General features: G+C 39.2%; 1 protein-coding gene and 1 pseudogene across 4 annotated transcripts in view; one reads left to right on the top strand and one right to left on the bottom strand.

The window, feature by feature from the left end:
* Positions 1–9988, bottom strand: part of LOC135320669 (actin-related protein 3B-like) — a 38032-nt gene extending 28044 nt beyond the window's left edge. The window contains exons 1-4 of one of the 4 annotated variants that reach the window (XR_010379925.1): positions 9698–9988; positions 8577–8728; positions 7779–7889; positions 7248–7421 (exon numbers count right to left, since the gene is read on the bottom strand). Coding sequence is in view for 2 of the 4 variants with exons in the window: in XM_064483794.1 (XP_064339864.1) it covers positions 7248–7310 (63 nt within the window). In the remaining 2 variants the exon portion in view is untranslated. The remainder of the gene's footprint in view (positions 1–7247; positions 7422–7778; positions 7890–8576; positions 8729–9697) is intronic. The other 3 variants (XM_064483794.1, XM_064483793.1, XR_010379926.1) reach the window with 3 other exon arrangements.
* A 364-nt stretch (positions 9989–10352) lies between these two features.
* LOC135320671 (diphosphoinositol polyphosphate phosphohydrolase 2-like) lies at positions 10353–13087 on the top strand (annotated as a pseudogene).
* Positions 13088–13389: the final 302 nt, after the last annotated feature.

The following is a 13389-nucleotide window of genomic DNA, read 5'->3' as shown; positions in this document are numbered from 1 at the left end:
TAAGAATGCATAAAGTACAGCCAAAGACTTACAGTGAGCAAGTAGTCCATTTAAGATGTAGGGATAAATGCTTTTCTTTTCTGGGAGAATCTATAGCTATAGAACAGAATGTAAATATTATAAATTAAAACAACAGGAGTAGTATCAAGTTGACAGGCACAGATGGAAAGGAGGAAAATATAAAGACACTGATGCCCTTGTGTCATGGAATCAAAAGATATTGTTTTCTTGGTAGAGCAGCAGAGACACCAGTAAACATAAAGTCACAAACATAAATATCAGAGTAAGTTCACTAACATAAACAATCAAAAGCAGGTGATAGAAGAAAGGAGGAGGAGGTAAGAAATGTGGCCATGTACCAACGTGGTCACTAAGCACAGTAGGAAGTAATCATCCCTAAACAAATACAGGTAAATATCTTATACAAAAGTACAGTTATGTTAAAATATGTTTTACCAATTATCAGAACGAATATGCACCCAATAGAAACCAAAGAGAAAGCCAAGCCTGAGTTTTAAAATATCCATACATAAATAAAACACACTAAAACCAGAAAGCACAGCACCAGAAAAGCAGCTGTGACCACACACACCTGCCACACAGCCCAGGCCATTTCAGCACGGGCAACGGGAGAGCTCCAACTCCAATCAGCCCAGCTACACCCCACCTTCGATTTTACCAAGTTTGGAAAGTGATTTCCTCTCTCCATGCATAATTAGCACTGACTTCACAGGAGTCTAAACAAAGTGCTCATGGCAGCACCTGGCATGGGGAACGTACTCAGTGAAAGTGCATTATTATCACTAAAATCATCAGCATGTACCAGTGAGAAACTCACCTACTGAAGAGGAAGTCTCTGAACAAAGACTATGAGACAAAATCAAATTCCATTTTCAAGCCAAGGGACATCTAAAACAAGGTGCCTCAGAGAGGTGCACAGTTGTCACAGCTTCCAAGATCAGAAAAAACATAACTGCACATAACAAGGAACTGATTACACAGATTAGGTCACATCCATAAAATGTAACACTTTGCAGCAATTAAAAAGGATGGGCAGTGTGTCTGCAGATATGAAACAATATCTACTATAAATTTGCTACATGAAAAGAGGCCTCTCCATACATACACATTCTTAAATATACTTCTGTATCTACAACATTTTTTTTAAAAAGCAAGGTGTATGAGGGAGAGAAATGAGGAGCTGTTTATGGGCACAAAGTTTTGATCTTGCAAGATGGAAAAGTTCTAGAGTTCTGTTACATCACAATATCAATGTAGGTAATGTTACCAAATGATACATTTAAAACTGTGTTAAGTGGGTAAATTTCATATATTTCAAATTATAATTTCTAAAATTTTTAAAGTAAAAATCAAAATGTACCATAGTATGTCAATTTTGTTACCATTTTATGAATCAAGTTTATGTATAATCCATGTGCCTGCACATAATTATTGCTGGTTAAGCACCAGTAAAGTTGGTTTCCTCCAGGAAGGGGATCTGGAAGGCAACACAGAAGTGGGAAAGAGACACTCTTGCACTGGAAATCGTACTGCACCTTTTGAATTCTGTGCTGTGTGTATGCTAACTCTTCAAGCAAATAATCAAATCTGGCTATCAACTAGCTGGGGGCTTTAGTTTATACTCCTGTCTGATACAAAGCTCAAACATCATGCCCCAAGTAAGTTTTAATTACTCTGATTAGAATCAATACACTCCCTGAATGGGAGAGAGAAAGCAATCTTAAGACATAGACAAGAAATAATAAAGTCATCAAAAGCAGATTGTAAGTAAATGATCTAAACTTTATTCAACAACACATTACTTATTTTAATATGCCTACCTCAAGGGGCTGAGATCAAATTAGTTAATACCTTAATGATCCCAGTACACATTTAGCACTGTGTTAGTGATTACTATATCAGATTTTTTTTTTTAGTTTTCTTTCATTTAAAGCACATGAAGAATAGCTGTGGATTCCAATATTTAGGTTACAATATATCTCCTTATGGCACCTCCTATCAACCTGAAAAACAGGCCTAATAACTACCTACCCCACAATTGTCTGTGGGATTAAATAAGTGAGTTAATTCATGCAAATGCTTGGTGGGGAGAGGGCTGGGCCTTTAGCAAGTGCTGAATATATCAACAATCAACTGTAATATCAAGAATATATCTCAGGCCAGAAGAAATTGAATGTATTAACTCCAGAGACCTAGAGTCTTCTCTTACCTTGAAGAGGAATCCAAGCACCTTAATAAGTTAATTTTATAAACATAACATTTAAACTGATTAGAGGGGGGAATAGGATGAAGAGAGGAAGGCTAGAAAGGTATGCAAAGTGGGAGCATAGTCATGCAATGTTTCCTTCCTGCCTGGTTTAAAAAAAAATGTGAGCCTATAGAAGGCATTCCAACAAGAAGTAGATTAACCTGGCTCTGGATTCTTCCTGGGTTTAATTTCAGTGTCAAGTGATGTTCCAAATAAATCCCAGATGAATGAAAAATATATATAAACATCAAAGGAAAGTAGGTTTACTTACATAAAAATTTACAATTATAGATGTTCAAAAACATAACCTACAAAAAATCAAGTGAGAATAAGTATCTGCTTATGACAAAAAATTCTTATCTGTTATATGAAAGAACTCACACCATAAAAAGATTGTGGCCATACATACAACAGAATATTATTCAGCCCTAAAAAAGGAAGGAAATTCTGACACATGCTACAATGTGGCTGAACCCTGAAGACCTTATACCAAGTGAAATAAGCCAGTCATGAAAAGACTAATACTGGATGATTCCACTTATATGAGGACCCAGAATAGTTACAGTCATAGAGACAGAGGGGGGATGGTGGGGGCTAGGGCTGGGAGAGGGGGAAAGAGAGTTATTCTTTAATGTGGACAGAGTTTCAGTTTGGAAGATGAAGAAGTTCCTGAGATGGATGGTGATGATGGTTGCACAACAATGTCAATGTACGCAACTCACCAAACTGTACATTCAGAAATGGTTAAAATGATAAATTTTATGGTATGTGCATTTTATCACAAAAGAAATATTTAAGTAGAATAAAGTTCAAAGAAATCATAGCAACAATAAAAGCAATAAAACACTGATATGTACAAAACCCAGGACATGAATAGGCAATTCACAAAGGAGAAAATACAACTAATAAATACATGAAAAACTGTTTAAGATCAAAGGTATTCAAACTGCAAATTAAAAAGTCAAATAATCAAAAATGATATTAATCAATCCTAAGAGTTCAAATAATGTGGCTTCTTGTACATTGAAGATTTCAGTGTGAAATGGTATACCAGAGATTCAAAATTATTAACACATCTGGACCTCCAAATTATATATATATATATATAATTTTTATATTCTTAATATAAAAATGCTCTAAATATAGAAAAAAATGTGCAAATATTAATTTATGTTATGTCTTACAAAACCAAGAAACTGGAAACAAAAGTAAACATCTAAAAATAGTGGGGCTGCTAAACAGACAGGAAACAACCACTGGATACATGATTGCATGACCATTAAAGCGAGGATTATGAAAACCATGCAAGAAAATGGGGGAGAGGGATGGAGGACTCAATATTGAATGAAAAATCATATAAAAACATGAGTGAAAAGATTAAGTATAGCTATACTAAATGATAATATTTATGATAATGGGATAGGAGTGTGAAAAGCCCCACAAGAATCTTCCAAATTTTCTAAATCGCACTTATAGTTCTATAATAAGAAAAAAAAAATTCATTACAAGAGTTGTGAAGCCCTGAGTTACAGCCTGTGTGTGAAGGCCACAGAAACTCCCAATACAACTTCCTGGTTTATTTCTCCACAGGCGGAGAAGCTAACAGAAGAAAGACTTCACCCCAGGGCAGAAGCCACAGCACATCCTGGTGTGGCTTTTCCCTAGCCTGTTGGCTCTGTAACGTGGAAAACACTTTCCATATCCAACCACAGTTGTGAAGACAGCTGAATTCTTGATCTGCCACTGTCTTCATACCTGTAGTCACATCATTATGGCAGGCACTGCAATTTCCCTACCCAGTATCTATTCTGCCTTCTGCCTTAATGACAGACCACTGATCAATCACAGGCCCAGAAAACAGCATTTCCCAGACTTCCTGGTGTACAGGGATGGCTAAGTAAGTTCTGGCCAATAAGAAGCAAAAGTTATTGGATGTGTCTTCTGGGAAAGCTCCTTACAAGGTTGAAGGTAGACTCATGTAGTAGGCCCACTTCTGCTCTTAACCCCTTCTTTCCTGGAATATGGAGGTGATGACTGGAGCTGCAGCAGCTAACTTGTGATCTAAGGCAATCTTAGAATGGAAGCCATATGCTAAATATACTAGAGCACACAGATCCCTAATGACACCAGAAACCTGACATACCAGCACTGCCCTCCCTACTACAAATGACTTTAAGAAAAATAAAACCTTTAACTTGCTTAAATCACTGATTTTTACACTTTAGTACTTGCTGCCAAACAATTCACCATCTGTGAAGAACTAACATTAAAATCTATACACTTCCATTAAGAGAATGTTTACAATAAAATTAGGTTCTCCTGGCTCCTGAATCAAATTCAGCATTATTAAAGATACATTCTTCTGGGTTCTCAGAACCATAATCATAAATCTATGTTTTCCTCAATCCTCCTTTTCTCCTATGTTTACCACCAGTAATTGTTCCTTTAGAGGACTAATTTAAATAAAACCTTCCAAAAACCATTATTAATATATAACGAGATCTAAATTGGAGATATCAAGTTTTTCTTATTTTTTAAATACTGAAGTATATGATTAAAACTTCACATGAATGCAAGTTACATAAGCATTGTATTCATAATAATGGTAAAATATCATCAAGTATTAATTCAAAAATGAATAATTAGTCAGTACTATAAAAATCAATCCATATTTCTGGATAAAGAAAGCAAGCTGAACACATGCAACTAATATTGCTCCAGTCTCAAACCTCTCCATAACTGCAGTAAAGAAACATTTTTAAAAACATAAATCCTCAAGGAAGGGCAAGTAGGAGTGGAGATGACAATATACTGAAAATGGGAAGAACACGGGCCAGCAGTAACAGACTCAGCAGCACCAAGGATGTCCAGCTCCACACCAGCCAGTGCTAGTGTACAGGACAGAGCAGGTCTGAGCCACCCTAATGAACCAGGAAGGGAGTTACTGCGGTAAGCCAGGACAAGCCACATGTCATGGTGATTATTATGTGTCATCTTGACTGGGCTAAGGGGTACCCCGAGAGCTGGTAAACGATTCTTTCTGGGGTGTGTCTGAGAGGGTGTCTCTGGAAGAGCTTAGCATGCAGCAGACTGAGTAAGGAGACCTGCCCTTGCCAATGTGGGTGGGCAGCACACAGGCTACTGAGGACTTGATTGGAAAAGGATGAAGGAAGGGTGATCCTCCATCCCTGAGCTGGGACACACATCTTTCCTGCTCTCAGGTGGATGGCAGAGCTCCTGGTTCCCAGCATCCTTGGGCAGCACTGCTGCTTGCTCTTCCTCCCCTGATTCATATTCAGAAAGGTTTGCAAATCTCCTCTACAGTTACAATTCAATTTCCCTTCAAGAGCACTGCAGTTCTTTAGAATATATGATTCTGTCTTGAACTCTGGGCAATTCAGTATTAGAGAAAAGAGTGTGGTTCCCATTTGCTATCTGTTTAGTCCACGTGACCAACATGAGTTGAGTCTCTGAAACTTCTTGAAAAACATGAGCCCTACTGAGCTCATTCCCACCATGGATGTGCAGATGTCTGTCATGGCAGTCAGAAGGGACAATTTCATAGGCTACTGAGGGAACTTTAATTTAAAACTTTTAGACTCTTTTACACCAAGAAGCCATTAGCTGATGTAGTGGTTCAGTAAATGTCTTCAATGAATTTCTGGACATGGCCACAAATCCCTGTACCTGCTTCACTCCCCTTCAATTATCCCATTAACTGATGAGGAAGGACATAAGCCTGAGATAAAACCACCCTTCTCATAACTTCCTCTGTCAAATCATGCAGCAAACACACCTCCTAACTTCAAAGTACAATAAATGTAGCACAATATTTTCTTATGTTTAATGTAATAAACAATTATTTTTGAAAATTCTCTTCAGATACTCATTTTTGGCAAAGGACATAAGCTTTTCCATATTCATGTCAAACACCTCCAGTTCGTTCCCAGCAATTGGTTTTATTGTACTGCGGTGTATATGCCAGCTAGAGCAGAAAAATTCCTGGTAGGAAAAATTTCCTGTGGGCTGTGTCCTGGTGATTGCATTTGCTCCACGGGCCTAAGACTCAGACTCCCTCTGAGCAGAGCGGGATGGGGCAGGAAGGGAGAGGAAGCTGGGCCCCAGGCCCATGCCTGGAGTCCTATCAACAGGTAGTTATGTGACGTATGAGAGAAGGGAACATGCCAAGCATGGCAGGTGGGAGTCTGTAATTTGTTTTGGCTGTAAAGACAAAGCCACTCAGACATACTGTCAGTTTCCTGGCTCCATGTATTTTACATAAACCATCATAGATACACAGGAGAGAAAATACACAGTGACCTGTAAAACACAGTACTTGGACGTGGCAATTCCTATTTGTGAAGATACAGCCAGGAAAAAGCTTAGAGCACTTTCAAGGACTTGATTTAATACACACAAAATATATAGATTCCACTAACTACCATAACAGCCTTGTACTTAACATATTTTAAGCCAGATAATTCTAAAGAATATTCCATATTTAACATTAGGAAGAATTATATAATTGGATCAGGGACCATTTGACAATGCACTAGCATGGAAAAAATGCAAAGCTAAATTATGTAGGTTTTAATGTGCAGCCTATGTTACATGCAATTGCTCTCCTTAAAGTAAGTGTTTTATACATGTAATTAATTTTAACTTAAAAAGAACATAAAACAATGAAAACAGGCTCCACAACCAAGAGACATTTCTCTTCATTTCTCTGTATTGTTTTATTTCATCTGAACAAGATCAATTACATCCACAATATCAGGGCCTGTAACTCAGCTCAGTGTTAGTGTGAGATTTAACCTTGGCAAAACAGCACCTTGACTCAGCTCCCTCTGCTGTAAGAAGCAAAGGTCAGAGCCAACCAGTTATTTCAGGAGGACACCTAACTACACAGGTGGTTTCCTACCCAAACCCATTCCTCCCTCCTCATTCCTTGCTGCTGGAGGCCGGTTTAGGTACTTACCTCTTGGGGCCAGGTGATGAGATGTGGTCCCCTCACCAGCAACAGGAGAGAATCTTGACTCATCAAAATGTACCAAAGTAATTTTGTTCCCCTCTAGGGCCCACACTGGGCACGGACAGACAGGGCAAATCTGCTAGGAAGGCTTCTGAGGATGAGAGTCTTAATTCTAAAACTCTGAAAGTAAATACACCAAAAGTCAGTACAGGAACTCGGGCAGCCACCATGGGGCCTGAGGGGAACCAGCACAAGAGGCCAAACAGGTGAATTAGGCTGGGTTCTCACCTCCATCTCTGAGCTGCTCAAGTAACCAGTCCTGAGTGTCCTGACACTGGCATCCTGTTTTGTGGGATAATAAGCCCTCTTTGGTTTTGGACATTTTGGTTGAGCCTTCTGTTATTTGCCCAAATAGCACTCCAACTCATACAAAGAGCTTTAGTGGGAATTAAAAACTCCCCAGGGAAGAATATCCTGGGTTTAAAATCTAAGCAACCAAGAATCCACAGGGCTCTTCTCTCAGTCCCAGTTACTCACCATCAAAAAGTGATGGCCCTCAGGTTCAGCTCAGGGAAAATTAAAAATAACTTGTTCCATGAACCTCTCCATTAGATCTCAGTCTTCAATTATTCCATGTCTTATTGGCCACTAAAGCAAGAGAAATCAAACTATGTCAAGCTTCAGTCCATGTCAGTAAGAGCAACAGTTTTAAAAACAATGGCCCAGAAGAGACTGAGTTATTAGAGAAAACAGGTCCTTTGCACTGGGTGAATGTTAATTTATGTAAAGAAATAACAGGCACTTTACCAGAAATATTAAGTTATATTATCATTTATATTCTACTTCACATCTCTAAGTACAAAGTATCATCTTAACAGTGGAGTAATAGATGCAAAAGTACAGCTAATCTGCCATACCATTCCATTTGGAGTTTGGAGGTTTTTAGAACAAATACCTAGTTAAACAATTTTAGTGCTTCTTTTTAATTAATCAGTCTACAGCTCTTCTACATCGGACAGGTCAGTGAGTCAACCTGCAATTTTCCACAGAAGCAGATCTTGCTCTCACATGAAGCCCAGCATTCCCAGAGTCAATCCTGCATTCTGGGGTTTCTTAAATTCACTTGATTCCCCACATGAAAAATACCTTGTTCAACTAACACAACACTGTAAATCAACTATACTTCAATTTTGAAAAATACCCCATTCAAAACCAACAACAACAAAACCTCTTTTCCAACACAAGAATAAAATACACAGCTCACAAGTACAATTGCTATGAAATCTACCATTTTGCATGATTCATCCTACTCTCTTTTCTTGATGATACACTTACAGAAGCAAATCCCGGTGGGGAGTTTAACTTTGTGGCATACGTGGGTTTATCTATGGCTTCATCCCTTATGAAAAAGTCCAGGTCATCAACTCCCCTCAGCACCCTCCTTTGGGCTTGGTCAACCACTTTTGCTGACTCTCTGATGGCAATACCTTAGGGAGAACAACGCAAAGATTTCTGTCAGCATCCATACTCATTTCAAGGGTCAAGGAAGCATAATATAACCCCTGTGTATGTACAAGTAAATTTTCAATGTCAGGGTCTCATTGGAGTTGAGAGTGTTCACAGAAAAGACGCTATCACAGAGCACATAAAGTAATACAGAAACCTTTCTTATGTTCTGGTATTATTTTTAGTGTGGCACAAAGGAGCCTAGCTGGTCTGCTTTTAATACTGACAAAAGATGAATTACTAAATTTTTCAGTTTCATCTGAAAAAACATCCCTCATGATAGTGAAGTGAAAAGCACATATCAATCGGTTCCAAATTTTAGAATACAATGTAGAAGGACACAAAATTAAAAATATAATGTGAAAGAAGAAAATAAACTGAAAAATGCTCATACACTCTCAAGTCATTTTAATAAAACTGTGTCACACAGATTTAAAATATATTTTTATTCTTGTTACAAAATCACTAAAAGAAAAAACTGAGGTTGCTGACTAATATCTCACAAGAAAAATTCAATAATCAAACAACTGTATTATGTAAAAATATTAATGGCTTTATGATATATTATTTTAATAATAGTTTAACCACGATATTTAGGAATATACTTATAGTTAATAATCATATGAAACTTCACTGTAGAATTTAACATCTAATGAAATGTGGAAAGCTTCATGAAGATTCAATTTTCCACTTAAATTCCTAACCCCTGGTCACACTTTGCTTTCCCATAAACTCATCTTCATCAAATTTATTCCAAAACAAATGAGTAAACATATACAACCATTTTTAAAAGTAGAGTATTTGTAGTTCCCAATTTATTAGAAATGAAGAATAACAGCAAAGCTAAGGGAGTGAATTTTAAACCTTGCCCTCAGAAAGGCATCTTGAAATAATAGCTTGAAAAGGTAGGAAAAAGAAAAGAGGTACAGGACAGAAATCACTTTGCTCACCTCCTCTTCTGACTCCATCTCACTGCCGCACTTGGTCCAGAAGCTTTCAACTTACAGAAGGTGGCACAAATCCAAAGCGCAGGATTTCTGCAGGACTAAGGCAGCAGGCGTGACGTGGACGTGCTGGGGGCGGAGCCCAGAGGAAGCATCCGGGGCAGAAGCAGCGGGCGTGCCAGGACCACGAGGCCGAGAGTGGGGCTGGGGAGGTCTAGAGGGCCGGGAGGAACTGCGGCAACTGCAGCCACAAACACACCCGTTCCCGAACACAGACCCCGCCACGGGCGGCGCACTGACGGGCGGCGCACTGACGGGCACCGCGCAGCCACCTGTGCATACGCAGCACGTCAGAGGGCCCTGGCGGGACGGCCCGCAGCCGACCCCAAACGCCTCGCGCAGCCGCGGCGCTGCTGCAGGGCCGGCGGGAGCCCCTGAAGCCGTCTCCCCGCACCTCGCGCCCCGCTCCGCCCTGGGCGGCGGCAGCAGCTGCGGGAAACGGAGCGAGCGAGCGGCTGGCTCGGGGACTGACCGGCCGCGCCGCCCTGCGCCCCGACTCGCCCTCGCCCCCGCGCCCCGGCGGGGTGGCCGCCTCCGCAGGGGCCGCGGCAGCGAGAGCCCGCCTCTGCGATGAGGCCCAAGCCCCCCTAGGCCGCGGACCTAGGACAGCGAGGGCTTCAAGAAGCGGGCGGCGTCCCTGTCCTTCCGGAGCGAGCAGGAGGACGAGGTGCTGCAGGTGGGCAGGCTTCGGTCCCGGACCAGTGGACTGGCCCAGGAGGAGGACTGGAGCCCCAGGAGGAGCCTGCCAGTGCTGCCGTGAGGGAGGCTTACCAAGAGACTGGAGTCAAAGGAAAGTCAGGCAGACTCCTGGGCATATATGAGAACCAAGACAGAAAGCACAGGACATATGTCTATGTCCTTACTGTCACTGAAATATTAGAAGACTGGGAAGATCCTGTTAATACAGGAAGGAAGACAGAGTGGTTAAAAGTAAAGGATGCCATCAATTTCTCCAGTGTCATAAGCCTGTACATGCAGAGTATCTGGAAAAATTAAAGCTGGGTTGCTCGCCAACCAGTGGAAATTCCACAGTCCCTTCCCTTCCAGAAAGTAACACCTTGTTTGTAGCTGCTGCACAGAGAACCTCTGGGCTGCCATCCAGCATAAGGTAGACAGGGTTGGAAGGACCTCTTCCACCATGTGCAATCTCATGGGCAGAGGTTTCTTTATTTTCCTTGACAAATATCTGAATGACGCTTACAAACTGAATTTGCCATGCGGGATTTTTTTAACAATCTGCTTGATTTTTAGGTGCTTTCAAATCTTCTTTAAAAAGAAAAAAGATAGTGTAAAATATTTTAATAAGCCAAAGCCATGTGGAATTTTTTTTTTTAGATGCCTTAAATGTGCTCTCCCACCCAGCCCACCCACCTTGTTATTTTGTTTGGCATTTTCACTTTTTCCCCAGTATTTTTTTATCCATTTGATGTCAGTCTGTGGTTTTTGTCAGATCAACATACTTGTGGGTATATTATCCTGGTGAATTGTCTTCTCATTCACAATATTAACATATTCAATGAATCCATTTGTCAACTCATTTATCTCAATTTTCACAACTGGTACTATGTCACTAGCTACTTGATATGGCCAATTCCCCTTTAACTCAATAGTCCTTTAATACAGAGTTTATCTCTATAGAGCTGGTGAGTTTTAGGCAGTTACTGTAAGCAAAATGCATGTAGTAGATATCTTATCATGGAACCTGTATTCATGGAATTGAATTAGGGTGCTCAGTTGCCAATTCCCTTTATTCATAATCTCTCTTTACACAGAACACACAAGAACCATATTTCCCTCAATGTAAATTGCTGCTTTTAAATATATATTTTCAGTTTGAATTTAGTGACATCTCTTCAGTTAAACTTGCTGGTTACCAGTAAACACCTTAAATAGCAGTCAGTGGTGACTGCATCAGAATTGAGTAAAATGGCCTTCTTGTTCACCTGTTACAGACCTAGGTTTTTAGGTTGCCTCGGAATGTCTCATCTTTTATAGGTGGTCAGCAGGTAGGTACTATTTATCATGTAACTAATTACTGGGACACTGGAATGTACCTAAGAATTATTTTGTCTTATTTTTATATTCACATAAATCCAAGAATCCTACCTAAAACACATAAATACCTAATCTGAAATGCCTGTACTTCCTCAACCAAGTCAGAGATGAGATGGGGCAAGTAAAAGGTGGTTCTCTATGTAGATATTAGCTTTTTGTAAAGATCATAACTGTTGAGTATAAAGTAGGAAGAAGCATCGTTAGACATTTGTTGTACAAATTGTTAACCTTTAAAAATATAACTGCTGCTGAAAATAGTGCTGTTATAAGGAAAATCAGTGCCACCATTTTGAAACTGGGCTCTTGTGCCATAAAAGCAGCTGAGCTAAATACGAGTATTAGTTCACAAATTAAGGCTGCCAAAGGAATAAGACAGAAAAATTTTAAACCACTGACATTTCATTCTAAATTATGTAGTGTGATCAGACATGATCTTCCAGAATTTTTATATTTTTCTTTGTACAGAGGTTATGTTTTCTGGGTGTTTTTTTTTTAAAGGAAATACTTAAAAATCCCAGAGATTGACACTTGTTATCAATCTTCAGTGGACTAAGTTTTTCCTCAGTAATCTCTGAAGTTTCTTTAAATTATATACTTAACACAGAAGATAAATTGATTGTATTTGTACATAACACTGTGTCCACCTGAAATGTCACAATTACTGGGGGGCCTGGGTATGTTGTACATTGATATTCTTAAAGGTAATAATGCATGAATTTCTTTTATAAACTCTTGGACTATGTATTTGATGTGTAAAATATGTACAGTATTAATGTCAACCATTTCTTAAAGGTGAGCCTATAAATATTGTTGTATCATTTTCTTTGGTCAGTAACATTTGGACCAAGTAGTGCCACTTGGGTCAGGATTTTCATCAGTGCCATTTAGCAAAACATCTGTCTTTGGTCTATGCAACTAGCAAAATTTTGTAAAATGCATCAGAATACTTCAGAGTTGTCACACTTTAAATTTCACATGAGGGGTTCTTCACTATTTTTGAACTCAGCCCACTGAAGCTAGAGGAAAGGCCCTGAGGATATTTATTTCTGTTAAGAGAAAAAAGCCTACATTTGCAGGCTCAACAATTGAATCTACTACAGATAAAAAATAGTGTCTACTCTCTCAGTCCCTCAAAGTTTACAGAGTGTTGGGACTTTCATTTGTGCTGCTTTCTGTTAAGTAGTTGGATAAAACTGGGCAGCTAAAATTTTCAGTCCCAAGTGCCTACTAAATTAAAAAAAAAAAAGTTTGTAAATTGACTTGCAGACACAAAGTAGCAAGTATCCTACATATTTGATTTTGAGTTTTCTTAATTTCTTCTTCTTTTTTTTTTTTGTAAACAGGTGAAATTTTCCAACTAGGCACATGCCATTCAATTTTCTGTCTATCCCATAGTTGTATAAAGTAGCAAAACTGAAGGGGGGAATGATTGTTGTATACACTTTAAAATTGCTTTGTATGGTCTCATTTGAGATAACTGGTGTAAGAATCTTGATGTTTTATATATTTGGAAATATCAAATTAAAAAATTGAAATTAAAAAAAAAAATCCTTACACAGTCTGTCAGTGCAAGTTCCAGTCTA

The sequence above is a fragment of the Camelus dromedarius genome, unplaced genomic scaffold, assembly GCF_036321535.1.
Source record: "Camelus dromedarius isolate mCamDro1 unplaced genomic scaffold, mCamDro1.pat HAP1_SCAFFOLD_114, whole genome shotgun sequence".
Taxonomy (NCBI): domain Eukaryota; kingdom Metazoa; phylum Chordata; class Mammalia; order Artiodactyla; family Camelidae; genus Camelus; species Camelus dromedarius.
This window is presented reverse-complemented; position numbering and strand designations above follow the sequence as displayed.